The sequence below is a fragment of the Calonectris borealis genome, chromosome 2, assembly GCF_964195595.1.
Source record: "Calonectris borealis chromosome 2, bCalBor7.hap1.2, whole genome shotgun sequence".
NCBI lineage: Eukaryota > Metazoa > Chordata > Aves > Procellariiformes > Procellariidae > Calonectris > Calonectris borealis.
In genome coordinates, this window is record NC_134313.1 from 21,675,526 (window position 1) to 21,694,008 (window position 18,483).

An 18,483-nucleotide genomic window follows, 5' to 3' on the forward strand; every position below is an offset into this window, starting at 1 on the left:
CAGTCCATCTCCAATTCATCAGTAAATGAGGAGCGGAAAGAAAGGATCAAACCCTCTCTAAAGGCTGTAAATATCTTCCAATGAAAATAAAAGGTGCATTTATGAACTGAATGCTGTTATGAATATTTTAAGAGAAAACACTAACTTTGTTTTTCAGACAAATTTAGTTTCCTCCCAAAATGTTAGACACTGCTTGAGAGAAAGCAATACTGAAGAAGCAGTCTTCTCCATCACAAATACGATTATTTGGGACATATTGATACATTACAACAATGCATGAATACATGGGGTTTACCACATCAGATAAACAGTTACAAGGTATCATTCTGAAAAAAACTAAGACTAATTTAATTTGATTCATTTTTAATAAAAAGAAAAAAGATCCATGCATAACGTTTCCATGTGTCTCCCTGCAAATATAAGCCTCAGTTCAACAAAATAGGTAATATGAAGAGTTCAGCTGCATCTATCATAGACTATTTACGTGCTTATACCATCAGCAGTGTTCCTAGATATATTTTTAGCTAGGAACCAAAAATACAAATTATAGATGGAAGTGATTGCAGATGCAAGTCCAGGCCTCCGCTACACAAAGAGTTCAGGAAAACAGATCAATTGAGGGAACTAATATTTATTTGAATTCCAACAGCATCTAAGAATTCAAAACCTAGACCCCATTCTTTTAGATGGGCACTGCCTAAAACAAGACCACCCAAAACACCCAACCCCCCTACCTCCTCCCCCCCCCCCCAAAAAAAAAACCCAAAGAAAATAAAAGACAGATCCCTTGGGTTCAAGGCAGTCTTAAAAAAAAAAGTGAAATACAAACAGATGCGAAAGCAATTGGGCAGCATTGGTCATTCTGACAGCATTAACAAAATTGCATAAAGTCTTAGGAGACACACATGAGAGCAGGAATTAGCACTGAAGCAAAGTATGCCACAATGAAACCCAGGGATATGATGCTAACGCAGCTTTGCGGGACCACCATGCGTGCAGGCTCTCAGGGTTCTGGACCCTCCTTACAGCCAGGAATGCAATTCATGCGAGTCTGCTCGGGATGCTGGCATGGCTGCAAAGCTAAGCATTTTCTGTTTTCAGCAAATTCAGCTCCCTGTCACTCTACTGGTGTCAAGGAAGGGAAGGTAGAAGAGCTAGCCATTTTAAGCAGAGGAGAGGGACCGGAGAATCACAGCAGTCCCCCTCAATTGACTGGCACTGCGGTTCTTTCTCTCTTTCAATACCTTTAAAACTGGCCATCTCAGAACTGTTCTGCACACCAAGGTGTTTTTCAGAGCAAGGACAGAAGAGTTACATGACAGCAACATTCCCCTTGTGATCAGTATTGTCCCCACAACTTTGCAGGAGGGACTGTTACGTATCTGCCTCAAAGTGCTCTAAGCCCATAGCAATTGTTCCAAGCCATAATTAACATATACTGAAGATAAATTAAAATATCTGCAATAACCAGAATTAATAAATGAACTTGAGAAGAAAGCAATCAAAGCCTGCAGCACACAGAAACTGTTACACCAGTCTGGAAACCTTTATAACAAGCTATTTTTTCAAGATATGAGAAATCACTAATTGGAGAGATATAATAATGCCAGCAAGAGACCTAAATTTAACATGAGCAAACATTAAACAAAGTTTAGAATGTTTGTGCAAAGAACTAAGAATTAGATTTATGAAAATTACTTTCTTAAAGAGACAGTTCAGGCAACTTGGCTCATTTTGTCAAAAGAAAAAAGATCTGTAGCAGCATTACCAATAAATCAACTGGGCTTAGACAACTGGGTTTTATCTTGCAAAATAATTTAAGGAAGTTTCAGCACTAGCAAGCAGAGAAACTAGAGGTTCAGTTGCCGAAACCACAGCACCTGGTGCCTGACCTCAGGCTGCCACCCCAGGAGAAGGCAGGCTAAGCAAGGGTGCATCTCAATTCTGACACTGCCATGCAGTTCTGACACTCTCCAGCATGACACGAAAGTACTGTACATGCTTGGAAGTAACAATCACAGCCCAGTATGGAAATATTTGTCTCTTTTTCATGAGAAGAAGGATCAACTAAGGATCAACTTCAGATTGCACAGACCATTAAAAACATACAGAGAAAAATATAAGCCTCTGCTACTCATTTGTTTTCTTTCAACTTATAACCAACCTTTTCAAATGTTCATCTGCTACTGTACTTTGACTGCATTTGTAGTGAGGCCTAATATTTCACAATTATTAAAAATGTAAACAATCTAACACCTAATAATTAAATGGAAGATCTAATCGTGGTATGATGCATAAACCCTCTAATTATTTAGGACAGTGGGTATAGTAAATATCTGTCATCAAGGAAAGGTTCTAGGCTTAGTGCTAGGTGTAAGAAAGTACTGGATTGCACTCTGCTTTTTTATTTTTATTTTTAAAGAGACTCAGATCATCGGTTCACTCTTTATTAGAGAACTTTGTAAAGAAAGCTGACTTTAACAAGATCTTTGTAGCAGTATTATTGGATTGATGCAACCTTGCAGTTCTGACATCCACAGGGATGAAATACTAAATTCTCATGTTTCACATGTAAGCCCCTATTATTTTATCTCTGTAATAGCCAAAGAACTACAGCCATTAGCTTACCAACTACAGTTAACCAATAAATCAAGAACCTCAGAAGTTGTGCAAGTCTCAAACCATTCAAGCTATTAAAACCAACACCACTTTAATTCCCTTTGCATAATATCTTAAGAATATAAAAGCCAAAGATAAGTTTTTGTTATTTTTCTCCCCTTTGGCTACACTGCCTATCGAAGCTCTGCAAAGCATTCGGGGCAGGACAAGCATTCCCAAAGAAGGCAATCCACCTTTTGTTCTCTTGCATTGTCTGATGTCTTTTGTCTAAAGTGCTTTGACAGAAGAATAGTTGCCAGCATTTTTGACATTCTAGAAACTGACTGGTATCTCTTCTGTTGCAGTACAATAAAGGGACACAGTAAATACTGAACAGATTTACTAAAAAAGTGGGAAACCGACATTACTGGCTTTTTGAAGGGGGAGCATACTACCTTGGTTAGTTACTAAGATTTTGTCTTTTTTATTCTGGGAAAGTATCGAACTCCTACAATGTTCAGCCCAAATTTATTCTATCACCATGAAAATAACAAAGGCCTTCCAAGTAAATAATCCAGGGCGACTTAGTTGCTTCAAGCATCACTCCATTTGGTCCAGCAATTATGTTATTTCATGTCAGATGGGTTTTCATCCAAAATTTCAGAAACATTTAGTCATGAAACATTTAGTCAAAAACCTGTACTTCATATATGCTGCCAGTCTCTTTATTATGCTTCCCACTTTGTCTTGCCTAACACAGAAGTAATGGTACCAATACTCCTTCCCTCTTTTCTGTAAGAAGGTTACACTTGCACATTAGATTTATGATCATTCACTGAAGGAAAAAACCTAACTTCAAGAACAGAGCATGTCTTGTTGACATAGCAACATTTTAAAAATATTCCCATCTGTAGATACTTGTATACTCTTTTTTTTCTGATTTGACTTGTTTTACACATTAAAATACCCTGTTTTCTACCTCTCTCACAGCAAAGAAGATTCTCATACAGTCTTCTTCAGTTCAACCTCTCCTTAAGAGCTGATAACTACTGCTTTTATTAGCATAGTTGGACTCTGGTTAAAAGGAAGTGTAGGTCCTAAGGGAAATAATTATAAGAAGGGATACTACTACTTTTTAATTAGCTGGGCAAGATATATCTATATATGTAGATATATATTAAAGAACACATTTTTGGTAAACTTCAGATACCTTTTACACTGCTACAGGATATGCCCAAATTACATTTGAGTTAATTTAGGAATTACATCTCCATTCTACATTCCATTGCCACAGAGGAAAATTAAGAGCTTATTATTTAAAAAATATTTTGTTAGTTAGGAACACATGTTTACAGAACCAATTGCTGCCACATGACATTTTGTATTCTGCAAGTAACCTGGCTACAAATAATGATCAAAATAAAAACCAAACTCAACAGCACCTCCGAAAGGAGCAGGCACCAAAACCCAAGACGTGTGTAACTCTTAAGAAGACGGTAAAAAGCCTGTCGCAGGCAGAGTCTGATTGAAAAATATCTTCCAGATCTACCAGCTGGTAAAAGCACAACAAGTATATTGTTAAAATCACTTCCTCTCTATCCCCAAGATGTTACTGTTTTGCAAGGCTCACTGAGAACCATTTCCTTTACATATTGCAAATTTAAGTCTTTTTGGGGAAAACACCACTGAAAAAACACCACAGTTACTTTCATAAATCTAATAAACTGTAAGAATAGTGGTATTGGTCCCCCCCTTCATTAGAAATGTGAGAGTGGGACTACAGCATACTCATCTCCATCAATTTATAAGTATTATCAGACCTTCATATGGTTGAATGACTTCTGAGAAGGTATAATCAAATGGTAACTCAGGAGATTTACACTTTTCTAATTAAATGCCAGTGCAAACTACTGTTCATGGTACTTAGCTATAAATCACATTAAAAATCATTACTCCAAAGGAAAAACAAAACCCACCCTAAAACTGTTGAACCCCTTAATGCTCAAAGTAGTTTCTCTTATCTAATACCAATGGAATACCAGCAATTAGGTTATGCACCTAAAAGCAATGAAAATTTGTGACTTAGCATCCTGTTTACGCATTCAAAATTTAAAGTTCCAGAAACTGTCTCTGCACCACATTACAAGAATGCAATAACAGAAGTGAACATACTACACTGAAAATTACCAGAGTGTATTTACGATTAACTGGCTGGTGCTTTCTTCCCTTCTTCCCATACCAGAGACGAGACATTTCCCTTCTAAAAATAAAATGAGACTAAAAAATTTAAAAAAAAAAAAAAAAAAATCATTCAAGGCTGTTTGAAAGCATTCTCTGTACCTGCTGTCAGTTCCAGGCACAGGCAGAGCCCCACGACGGTGACAGGATAGTTTGCTAGATGCACACATTTGACTGACATGGCAGGGAACAAATGAACGAGTGTACAGTAGGGGGATGTATCGCAAATGATGACGGTACAGAAGAAGAAAGGTTTCCTGTATTCAAGTGTGGTTGCAGAGCACTAGTTTGCTAAAAAGGCTAAAATATTTAAAGATACAGAACAACTTAATTTTTCTTATACAATACTGAAGAATACAAAAACAACCCCAAGAACTTCTTGCAATATTCTGTTACACTATAATTGTTCATAAACAAGTTCTAATGGTAACAAATTTGCACTTAATATTAAAATAATAGTTTGTCTTACTTATGTTGACAGCTGTATATAAACCCTGTCAGTTATTTCTTAGAGTCCAGAAACAGTTAAAAAAGTGGTCAGTAAAGTTTTTTAAAAAAATATTACTTTTAAAAAGGTTTTAAAGCATTCAGAAACTGTCAGCCTCGCAGCATTTTCAGTTTTGTAAGCTACAGGAAGAAAATGAATCCTTTTGTCTATAAGCTAAACTTGCTGTATGGGTTAAATGCTAGTCACAGCAATAAAGTATTTTTGGAATCATGATTTAATTTTTTTTTCCCCCCTTAAGGATGTTTATTTAAACAGGCATGTGCAGAAGTAATACGCACAGCACCCCTTTGAGAATTTCCTTGTAGTAGCACTTGGAGGCTTTTTTTTTTTTCTCCTCTCCTTCCTCTAAGAACACCCAGTGCTCTCAGTCCTGGGTAAAAGTATTAAACAGGCCTGGGCAGCAGCAGGCAGCATCACAACATTAAAACACTGCTCACTCATGCTGTTACACTGTGATCTAAAAGCCAAGATGCCCAAGCACAGAAAACCAGTACCACAACTTGTACTTAACTATACGGCAGACTGTGCACTGGAACGTCTCACCTTGCATTAGTATCTAACTCAATGTAATTCAGATGGATAAAATGTTTTTCTTTTCAGTAAAAGCTTCCTCAGGAGCTGGTAACTCTAAAAATCAATTTGTTCCAACTTATGAGAATTATTAAGGTGGCAAATAAGAACATCTTTATCACTGGGACATTGAAAGCTGGGATTTAGGAAACTCAAATATACAATAATAGACTAGATACACAGTCAAATGGTGTAAGATTTAAACAATAAACCATATGCCTGTTTATTTGATTTTTTTTTTTTAAATAATAAGCAACCTAATACTGAGGTAAAACAGGAACAAAAACTGGACAGCCTTAAAACTGTTTCAAATGAGAACATTACAATCAATAGAAAAAAAAAAAAAAGCGCTACAACCTTCCCCTGCCCCCCCAAAATCTGGCAAATCTTAAAAGAATGGAGAGTATGCAGAAAAACTATTTCACGGGCATGCAACTTCTAAGCCAAAAAGCAAAAGCTAGCCACACAACTCTCCCCCATAGCCTACTCTAGCAGTCTTCCCCCCCTTGCCCCAGAAAAAAAACACTAGCCAACACACTGTTTCTTCAAAACTGGGGGAGGAATAAAAGAATCTGGGCCATCACACAATTTTTTGTTCTAGAACATTTAATCTTAAACAATTCAAACAACTTACTTGGATGTTTTTAGCTTCTCTGTAAATAAAACTGGCTCCTCCCAGAGCTTCTCAAACGGATTTTAAAAACTCGCTCAAAAGAAAAGAGCAATAAACTTCTTTGTTAGATCTGACAACTCACTTTTTCACGTAATTATAGTTGCAAAGTTTAGCGGGAATAAATGCACTAGTAACTCTTTCTATCAGACCTCCTGCCAGTCTGTTTTGATGTTCAGTCTTCCAGCAGCAGCAACTCCCAGCAGCTGGTAGCTGCCCCGCAGCTGGGAGCGCCTGCGGGAGGGGAGGGCGGGTGGAAAGCCGGTCAGGAGAGCCTGAGCACCGGCATGGAACAGCGCAGTCCTAAAAGCGGCAAAAGCTCTCTTCTGTGACTGACTTCCACCCCAGCCCTTTAACAGTCTTTTTCCCAAATTGGTGGAAGATACATTTCTATTAGTCAGAGAAAGAAGCCCACACAAGAAGCTTGACCGCAGGAGCATTCCCTAATTAAAGATAAATAAAATAAAATGCCCTTTTATTCTTTTGTGCATTTGTGGGTTATATTACTGATCTGTTAATTTGAATCAGAACCTTATTTCTTGTTGCTAGTTAATACACGCCTTGCCATAAAAGTTCTTAAGCAAAACAAAACTTATCTAATTGCACTGAATGATAATCTTGTTATTGTCATTGTTAGTTTGTAACCAAGCTAAATATCTCCACACAATCAATGTTCAAGGCAGAAGTGCATAGTCCTTTCAGTAACTGTTATTAACTATGTTGTTTTTTCTAATAAACTGATCTGTCTTAAAAAATATTAAAAAGTAGCAGCAGAGAAAAAGGAGAGTGTCAACAAATACAAGGTACAACTTATGAAATGTCTTATTTTCACTCTAAATCAATTATCTAGTTTACACCTTTTGCCACACCAGATTTAAAGTTATCAGCTGACAAGATCTCATAACCTAGAAACAGGATACTAAGTACAATACCTCTCTATAAACTTGTGTAGGAAGACTGGATGCTGAGTGTGAAAGAACATGTTTGCAGTTTGATGAGATGGCATTATTCTGTTTCACTTAGTAGCTAACGCAACATCCTCATACCACAGCGATACAAAAGTTGTGATGTTGAATTCTACAATCCCTATATGTAATATGCACACTTTTTGATCGATATTACATTAGTAAAAAGTAATTTATTTCCCCTGCTCCTTCCCTTTTAAGGGAGGGAGGTTAGCCCAGAGAAATACTGGCCAGGGGGCATAATTACTCAGTTTATTTAGAACTTGCTGTTGATTCCACATGTAGCAGCTGTGTAGCTGACCAGGTTTTGTGATGAAAAGCCACAAAAGTGGTGCACTGAAGACAAGCATCCCCAAGCACCTCCGGAGAAGATTATATGAGGCATATTTATAAAACAAGATTGTTCTCAGAATTTAATACTCCAATTTCAGAAACAGCCCTGAAAATTGAGAAAAAACATACAAACCAAAGGAACCAGTCTATGTAACTCGAGTGCCTCAGTGCAATTCATAAGTCATTTGCATTTTTGACTGACAAGCAGAAAGCTTGTTTTTATGCTGTTGTATTGGTTTGCCTGGGAACCAAAAAAAAAAAAAAATCAATAAGCAATTACATTAGTTTCACTTTCAGTAGCCTATCTACTTGTTAGAACATATTTTTAAAGAGACAAGATTGCTATTTAATTACATCTAACAGGCATGTTTCAAAGATTGTAATAAAAATTCCCATCACCAAAGAGCCCAAAAGAAAAAACTGAAAGCTACCTCAAGTAGCATTTAAAATAGTGTAGTTTCAATAAACATTAGTATAATATGACAGAAAACAACTCTAGAATTATAAACTTTTATAGTTTTACAACATTTTAGAATTCAGAATAGCATTTTACAGCTCTGATAGGAGATGTACATCCTGTATGTTTACTCCTTGCATTATAGTTGTAGGATATAAGTCACCAAGAACTTAAAAATATGGAAGACACCTAATTTAGATGCTCAGGCCACCTAAATTGTCATCTTTTGAAGGAATCCCACTAGGTGAAAGAAAGGCAGTTTCATATTTTGATGATATAAGACATACAAAAGTCAGCTGAATTAGGGTCTGGTTTATCTTTAATAAGAGGCAAACAAGTTCCATTTGGTACAAAAAGCCTTTCAGATGACTAAGGAAGGAGTGCCAAGTTCAGGAGTAATGAAGTTAGAATGCAATTAAAAAATAAAAAAATAAAAATCAGGTACTGGCTCCTAAGCAAAACTACTACTTTGTCTTCTAGAACAACTGGATCTTTGTAAAAGTTGTTGCAGGTGAAGCTAACATAGGATTACAGTTAACTGAGGTCTGATCCCTTCCCCCTTTCCTGCCACAAGAAACACACTAAACAGTACAAAAGCCACCTTCTGCCGTATCCAGTACAACACGGACTGGCACAGCTGCTTAGTTGGCTGATAAGTTTCCCTAAGAAAGGAAGTCTAATTCGAGAAGTCATCCTTTGTTTCCTTTCAATAGCTTAGGGGAAGGGGAAAAAACCAGCATTTTTCCATCCACAAAATTTTCCTCAGGATTTTCAAAGGTACACTGAAAGGCATTAGGAGTCTCAAAAGCACAAGCTTTTTAGTTGAATGATTCTGCTTCAACTCTTACAGAGAACTGGGGCAGTCCCTCTGCTATTAGATACATGAAATAACCATCAATTACAATTCCACATTCGTGATTCCAACTACAGGACAGCTCCAAGTAGTGAAAACATCCGAATTTTCACTTACAAGTTATAAATAGATTCCAAATAGAGTAAGTAGAGAAAAAAAATAGAGCAAAGCAAGAAATATCCCATGCTTGAAGTTGAGAGCAAGTGCAGTATTTGCTCAAGTTAATTGCAAAAGCAAGAATGAAAGTTACCAGTCTTTACAAAGGACATTGCATTATGTTAATGGGCACCAGAGTCTCTCTCTTCAATCACAATAAATTAATTTAACAGAAACGTTTCTCATATTGCACATGACTGCTGAAATTCAAGAGACTCTCATCCTCCAGTACAAGAGCAAAGCCTATTAAACATGCTTGTTAATGCACAGCAACACATGCATAGTGACACATCCAATTTCTTAACAGACAATGCATGATGTAAAAACCAAATAACGATCTAGCTTTTATATCCAATACACTATCATAAAGAGACAACCTTTTGAGAAACATATTGGGAAAATATTCTTATTTTGAGGACTGTTAATGTGGTGCATCTTTACACATTGTGTGCACTGTTTCATTCAAGAAGCCTACAACTTCCAGGCCTTCTCTTCTCTCTGCTGATCCGGTATTATGCAGCTTGTCATACAGCGTTATGATCATACCACATTTTAAAGTGTAAGACACAACAAGCAGCTGTTACACTAGCATCCAAGCACTGAAGTCTAGAGTAGGGAATGGAAGCAAATTTATAGAAAAAACATGATTAAGAATACAAAAGACAGTAATGCATACTGAAACTGAAATGCCCATTTTACTATAGAAATGTTGTAGGTTACAGTCCAGATCCAATAAAGAACTTGAGCACCTACATCCAATACACCAATCTTGAAAAACCTTCTTCAGATGTTAGCTGCCCAGGAGACATAATCACTGTTTGTGACCTTCATGATTCTACAAATACACAGAAATAGAATTTCTAGATACTCCAGAAGTTCGTTTTGTTAATGTTGAAGTGTTGAGCGTCTAACTCAAATACCAGTTCAAGAAGGCAGAACTTAATTTGTAACTAATGGCTTGATCTAGTAAACATTTTCAAACCATGTCTAAAGTTCCAACTGAAATTCAGTTTGACAAGTGAGTTACTACAGAGTACTGCTTTCCAGAACTATTGTATCTGTATTTTCTACAGAAATTTAATATGCAAAACCAAAGATAATTACTATGAAATGCAAGTCCAGAACATGACCCAGTGAATCTGGGAAAAATCATTTGCAAACATCTATGAACTCATGCTTCGTTTTGGAAGTAACTTCTAGACGGCTTTAAATCAAACTGATTTTCTGTACTTTCCAAACAATTGAAAAGCTAATGGAAACAATAAAATAGATGAGCTTTGTCCTAGTTTCGGCTGGGATAGGGTTAAATTTCTTCCTAGTGCTGTGTTTTGGATTTAGTATGAGGAGAATGTTGATAACACACTGATGTTTTCAGTTGTTGCTAAGTGCCCTCCTAGTCCAAGGACAGCTCCCGTGCCTACTGACTGAGCTAGGTACACAAGGTGGGAGGGAACATAATCAGGACAGCCAGCCCAGCTGGCCAATGGGGTATTCCATACCATGTGACATCATGCTCAGTATATGAAGGGTAGGCGTGATCCAGGAAGTGCCGATCGCTACTTGGTTATCGGTCAGCGCGGGTGGTGAGCAATTGCATTGTGCATCACTCATTTTGTATATTCTATCATTATTTATTATCATTATTCTCCCTTTTCTGTTCTATTAAACTGTCTTTATCTCAACCCACGAGTTTTTCTCACTCTTACCCTTCCGATTCTCTCCCCGTCCCACTGGGGGGGTGGGGGGAGTGAGTGAGCGGCTGCGTGGTATTTGGCTGCCTGCCAGGTTAAACCACGACAGCTTCCAACTACTTTAAGACCAGCTTGCAGGTCCTAAGACAAGAAATTTCCTGTTTTCAAATATCTTGTGGATGAGTATTTAGATTTATGTGGACTTGAAGTATGACTCAATCCTGAATAATAGCAATAAATAAGATCAAATGACAGGGGGAAGTAGGGGGGAAGGAAGAATCAACACTTCAAATAATTAAGAATTATTCTAGTACAGAGCAATTCTTCTGTTTCCTTAACAAATTTCAGGTTTAAATAGGAACTGATTTCCTTAACTGATTTCTTCACAAGTGCCCAAGATGAGATTTCTTTAATGCCTCCAGAACATTTAGCTGTGGCCACACTCAGTAATTATGGTTTTTTTGCACCAATTATCTGTCTGATAAACAGAGATCTGATCCATGCAGCATAAATCCTGTATTTCCAATATTGCATGATGATAAAGACACTTAGCAGCTGTAATACCTTACATAGATATTGTTTTGATTGTTCTAGGTTCAAATCCAGAATCAAAAGCTAAATCAGCAGTCTATGTCAATAAGTCATTATCACATACAGAAATAAAGAGTGTATTTATACACATACAGTCAATATAATGGTGCATTCCAGTTTTCCAGCTCCCTATCAAAAAGTTAACTACTTAAAGAACACAACAGACCAAGGAACGTTGTATTGTTCAAGGAATGTCATTAACTTTGAGAATTAGCTTCACAGCCCAATAGATGAAGCATTAAATAAGCAAATTGAGGTATTCTGATCTCTATAATTTCTTTTTCTTCTCCCCGTCCCCCAGCAAGAGACCAATTAGTCCTTTAGTTAGATACAAATAGAAGGCGCAAAAATTTTATGATAAAACTCACATGGGAAAGCACAAATCATGTCATTTCTCCTTTATGCACTAACGTTTCTTACACAAGTAGTCATTTCCATTGTTTCCCCTCTAATGCCCTCCTCCCTGCACCGAATTGTTAGAGCACAGCAATTTCCTTTGTATCTAGCATTATTAAAACTGTAAAAACCTCGCTTGGAAAATTAGTTTCAGTTGTCCTTCCTCCCCAGATATGGTAAAGCGACTCTCTAAATACTTTAACGGATCATTTACATATGCATGCCAAGTTCTCTAGAAAAATATTTGAGCTTATCAGCACACTTTATGTGCACACAAGTTCAGTGTGCACATTTAACTTATTCAACTCTATACTAGATCCCTGATATGGTTAATGACATTTTACATGAGCACTTGTTTTCCATGTCTTTTTCCTCCAATGGTCAACTTCAAAATGCCACCTAGCACTTCATATAGCAACAGCAGTGGAAACAAGCCCGTCAAGGTTTTACAATCCATTTTAGGAAAATAATAGTAGAATAACTGGATAATTGGAATTTCTGGGATTGATGAATCACCCCCAACTCCCTTTTTTTTTTTTTTTAGAGTGCAGATTTTTTTCTTCAATTACAAAAGTTAAAGAGTCCGCAAGAAAGGTTATAGAAAATAATGCATACTGTGCAGCACTTAGAATCTTTCTTCAAGTTGTTCTATGACCAAGTGTGGTTCATAATTTGTGCTCTGATCTGTTCAGGGTTTTTTTGTGTTTGTTTGTTTTTGGTTTTTTAAAATATACAATGTGTATGCAATGGAATAACATTTATCCTTTACAGGGAATGTCAACACCACTTCTTTTAGAAAAGCAATCTTTTATGCAGCCATAAGAAACTATTAGCAGTTATTTTATAGAAATAGGAAATAGTTGTATTACTTGAAAACTCATTTCTCAACCAGGATTTGGAGGCTGTAGGAGAATTCAAGCAGTTTTTCCTTTTCACTCATCTTAAAACTTCTTCAAGCATGAGACCAATCCTATTAGCAGTACTTGAGGATCTATCCCTGCTTTCAAATACTGTGGTACCATGCCTTTACCAACACCAGGTGACAAGTCCTTAATGCTTTCAATCTGTGGTACCAATTGGCACCAAAATGATGTTAATGCATCAGCAGCTATCTAACAGCAAGCACCTTAACACTACATCATTAATTTCTATACACGTTACTATATACACAACTTGAACATAAAGAGGAAACAAAATTAGACCATAAAGTACTAAATGGAAGTTGTTTCCAAGGCACTGCACAATAGAAACAGTCAGCTTGTTATCAGATCTTGCCATGTTTAGATGCAAGTACAGAATATGCTTTGGAGAAAGCATTTGTTTATCAACACATAGGTTTCTAAACAGTATTAATTATTTGTGCTATGAGATAAAGAAAGCCATTAGCACTTGAACATATACACACTAAGTAAAAAAAAAAAAAAAAACCATGATAAATATACCTCTATACCCCCAAGGCTCAGTAGAGATGGTAAAAAACAAACAACCCCACCAAAAAAAACCAAAAACCCAACACACAACCCAAAACACTAAACACCTTCTTCCTTGGTCTATGCCCATTCACTTAAGTACAAGAAGATAAAAGAGATATTTGAGGAAAACAGATCGGGATAACACCACCAAGAACCTAGCAGCATGGTTTCATTTCTTACATAATATATAAAATAAAATTCTTCTCTACTCATTTCTAGTGGACACCAGAGACAAGTCTTTAGCATGGACTCATCCTAAGTGAAGAAGTATCCTTTTTAGAGAGCTTTGCCAATGGGCCAGGCAGAGGCCTCTCAGGAAGGCAGATACTGAGGAACAGTATCAGCAACAAGAGCTACGAAGTACCCCACACAGAGTTTGTTTTGAACTCTAAGTAACTGATGACTATGAATTAGTCACCTTTACTGAAGGTAATGTTAGATAGTAGTAGATTCATGGTTATTTCTAGTAAATCAGTTATCTATTAAGCGTGTAGCATAATACAAAAAGAGTCAGCTAAAGCATTCCGTGGATTTTATTTTTTTTGGACACTTCATGCAGTGCAATATTTGATCAAACCAGTGTTTAATATGATGGCAGGAGTCTTGATCTCTTTGCCACTAGATCAGTTGAGGTTACATCTACTGGATTACTTCAGGGAAAAGGCTGACAGGAAATAGACTACTCTGTATACAGGTAGAAGAAGAAGAAAGCATAAACAAATGAAAAATTGGAATAAGTTCAGAGTAAGAGTTCAGTCCTATTCATTGATCCATTTAATAAACTTATAAACCAACCCCTACTACTTGTTTCACGTTACTGATCTTTGCTTTTGCTTGTTCCTTCTTCCCATAATTCCTTTTCCACTACAAAAAGCACAGTACTTCCTTAAAGTCTCTTGATAAAAAGCTGCAGCTGAATGTGTTAACATAGGACTATCAAAGAAGCAAAAGCTGTCTCAGAGCACCACACCTGGGTTACCCATTAATGCTCTTCCCTGTTTCTCCAGTTTTACGATATTGTACAACGATAGCAGAGAGAACACTTTTTGGAAAAGAAAGCTACTCCACTAGCTTCCTCTTTTGGTAAATCAACAGTACTTCGTGATGCATTTGTACACCAAGATTTTGCTTTCCACTTCCCTTCCACCCTGAGTTTTCCTATCACTGTGTTCTGAAGAAGGCAGCCTATTTTTCATCCCAATATCCACAAAAAGGTTTCAATGATACTGTTCACTTGCTGTCTTAGATTACACCTGGATCAAGACCTGACAGAAAAAGCTTGTTGGGTTAAAGGAAGGAAGTATATAGATTGAAAATAATGACTGAAATTCAGTGGGAATAATGGGTATGACAACAACAGCTACAATTCCCTGTATGTACTGATACTGTCTAGCGCATATGTTAAAAGCCACTAAAATGTAGTTGTATGTAATGACAGGTTGAACCATCTGGTACTGTCAAACATTTCTGATTAAAAAGTTAGTTTTTAACAGATTTCAGATTTGTGCTAGAAGTCAGTCACAAGAAGTCACATTACTAAAGTTAAAATACACAGAAGACCACATTAGCATATTTCTTGTACTTACATAACATCTTTTTTAAAAAAGTTATCCATCTCACTAATCACACTAACTTCTAAATCCAGAAAATTATTATTTGATAATCTTGAGAACCAAACTTGACCTAATTTTCACATAACACATATGGAAATAACAATATTTTTGAAATATGTCTTCTACAATTGTTTCCAGAGGAGACCTAAATAAAGGCTTAAGGCATGACCTCATTCTATAGTAAATGACTTACAGATTTCAATACATGTAGGAAAAGGACTGACTCTACTATCTTCAGAAATAACTCCTAAAAAATTACAACATTTAATCCTGAAGAAAAATTTACACTATTTTCTGTGAAAATTATTCTGTAATTATATTAAGGTGCAAAGTTACGAAGAGCTCATTAAAAGAGAGACATACGGTGCCTTAAACCATAATATTGATCACTTGCCACTGACCCCCGTGTTCCAAAAGGCCAAGTTTTAAAACATCAAATACTTATAAAGGCTGTGAGCAAGAGTCAACACCAAAATACATCGCTGTTAAAAATATTCGAGCAATATATATGCTGAAAATACGAAGATTCAAAAGACATCCTTTTATGATAATAATTTCAAGATCTCGAAGCAAAAATGCTCCATGCAAAATCACTGAGCTGCAGACAAGTGTTTTGTAACCACAGCCTAAAACTTCAGCTAAGTAACTGAGAAGTTTGAAGTCAGAGTTCTACTATGATTCTAAATTTTGGAGCTAAGAAAACTATTACCTGTAGTTAAACTATTGCAGATTTTTCAAATTTCTTTTACACTCTACATAAAACACAAGTATAGACTTCCTTAATTTCAACATGCTCCATTGCAGGGCAGGGCGGGGGGAAGAAAAAGGAAAAGTCAGTCTTACAGTCAGAGATTGCAATTGCTATCCTGAGACTCAAGTTAAACAGTGCTGATGGGATACTTCTACAATATATATGACAAGAATCATCAAACTTTTGACTGACACTTGAATGCACAAGACAAGTGCTTTAACTGTATGTACACTACAAAACAAAACCATGTAGACATGTAAAGATGTGTCCATAGAAACACAGTGGACACAGATTCACATGGGAGAAATGTATTTGTTATTAAAAAAATAAAGAGAGAGTTCCAGTTACAGTATATTACTAAAATTCATGCAACAGCATCTTAATGTATGAAGAAGTTATAACTGAGAAGTTAATTACTGGATTATTGGAAAAACATGTCATTAATAGATTATTTTTCCTTTTTTGTTGCCTCATCCTTGTTTTGAGACTTACCAGTAAGTATTCAACATTCTAGATATAGGAATAATAAATAACAGAAAACTCTCAGTTTACTTGACTGAAAACTAAGTCTGCTTCATCAAAGTTGCAACTTCTTTGCTGTACTCACATGCCTTTCAACTTTGAATTTTAAGTTACAGTTTGCTCCATACAAAAATGACTTGTAATTGTGAAATGTTGCCCTGAACTGATGTTAGAGCAAAGCATTAGGATGGCACAAATTAAAACAGTCATGATCATAGTAAGCAGACTAATAAAGCACATTGCTTTGTTTTTCTTATTGGAAAGTATTTAACACTATTTTAACTATATTCCTATGAAAGTATTACAAAAAAAAAAATATCTTTGACACTGTTCTTCCTTACCTCCCACTCTTTAGCAGCATCTTCAGTACTAGATTCTTCGCTAGTTTCAGGCTCTTCCTTCTTTTTTACCAATATAAATCCAGGTTCCCGAAAAGATTCCCCAGTATCTTCTGCATATATCTCTGGACTCCATTGGATAAAGAAGACATACAAGTGATCTGTCCTAGAGAAGTCAAGTAATGATACAGAAAAGAAAAATAAGGTAAGTTTGTGATCTTTTGGGTCATGTCTAGTAATTATGAAGTATTAAAGGTTAAAATGAAAATACCTACTATTTCATGTTTTACTAGATATTACAGACATATTTGAAAAAAGCTAGTTAGCATTTTTTTTTCTTTTTAATTATATGAAGCTGACACTGGAGGAAAAACAGGAAACAAGTTGGCAATTGACTAGTTGTGTTTTCATATACAAGTACATTCCTTCAACCACTTCTGTACCGTTGGAGACCTCTGCTTACAATTGAAATAACTTCCCAAAAAAAACACTAAGATTTTTTAATTTTTATTTAAGAAGTTACATAAACCCAAACAAAATTGGAATTTAAAAGTGTCTGCATGTCTGTTTTCCCCACCCCTGAAGAAGAGCTGAACGCTCCCAAAACATGTAACCAAAATTATACGGACTGTGAGAATGACTACAGATATGAGGAAATAAAGCTGAAAGTGTGCATATATATAGCTAGATCATAAACTACAGACTATTCTAACTGCAGTACTGCAGTTAAGTACCACGATTCAAAGTTACCTCCTTTTAAGTTATCTGCCGCAAATGGCATGGTTCTCCAGTTTGGAAGAACAAAATGCCCAAATTCCCAGAAGAAAGTTATTTACAATCCTAACAGATGTCAGTCTATACTGTTTAAGCATTTCCTATAGGTGCACAGATGGAGCATTTAGGAAAAGGACATGCGATGAATCCATTAGTATCTCTTCATCATGGAAAAGACGGCTTCACAGCTAGAGCTTTACGGCTCTGGTTACCAAGAGTTTGAATATTCCTTAGGTCTCTCTTCAGAGATATTCACTACAGTGAATCTGCATACCGGATTAGCAAGAACAACAATATTTGGACTTTTTCCCCCCCCTCCTTACTAAATCCTTGCAAAACTGAATACTGGAAGAACAGTGAGAGATACAGAGCATCAAAGTCTCTCAAAACTGCAGCTATAATTTTCATTTGCCTCTATGTCTAAAAGGATGCAGTACACAGGTACATAATAATACTTTCTGAACAGGGTCAGTTATTCAAAGTTACCCTTGTTAAATTAAGGTTCCTGGATAACACTGATGAAAGGAAAAAAAAAAGACAAGTCTTTCTCTGTCAGTAAGAGAGAATAAAACATTTCAGATGCATAAAGCTAGGTAAGTTCTTTGACAAAGTCAGAACAAGAAGCTGGAGATTCCTCATGCACTGAACAAGGTATCAATTTTAAAAAGTAGGAAAATTAGAAAAAACAAAACCAACCTGATTTTACCTTTTTAAGAACTTGAAATTGTGTATAATTACAGCAGTTAAAAAAGTAAATACAACGTGATGTTTAAGAAACTCTAAGACTCTCCTTCCCAGACTGGCTCATTTGAGATTAAGAACACTGAAATAATGCACGTTTGTCAGATACCTACTTTTTTCTCTTTCTTACCACTAGGTGACAAAGTTAACTGGGTTGACACTAAATATTTTGACCTATGCAGGGTAGCACTTAGCAAGGTTAACACTGAAATAAGAAAACAAACACCCCACTACCACTACGTGTGA

At 36.3% G+C, this 18,483-nt stretch overlaps 1 protein-coding gene across 8 annotated transcripts in view; it reads right to left on the reverse strand.

Annotated features, from left to right (window-relative positions):
• Window positions 1-18,483, reverse strand: part of OXR1 (oxidation resistance 1) — a 293,610-nt gene that overhangs the window by 19,265 nt on the left and 255,862 nt on the right. For 6 of the 8 annotated variants that reach the window (XM_075141283.1, XM_075141287.1, XM_075141285.1 and 3 more), the window contains one exon: window positions 16,726-16,888. In XM_075141283.1, coding sequence (XP_074997384.1) covers window positions 16,726-16,888 — 163 coding nt within the window. Of the gene's footprint in view, window positions 1-4,785; window positions 4,912-16,725; window positions 16,889-18,483 lie in introns of those variants that run through there. The other 2 variants (XM_075141288.1, XM_075141289.1) reach the window with 2 other exon arrangements.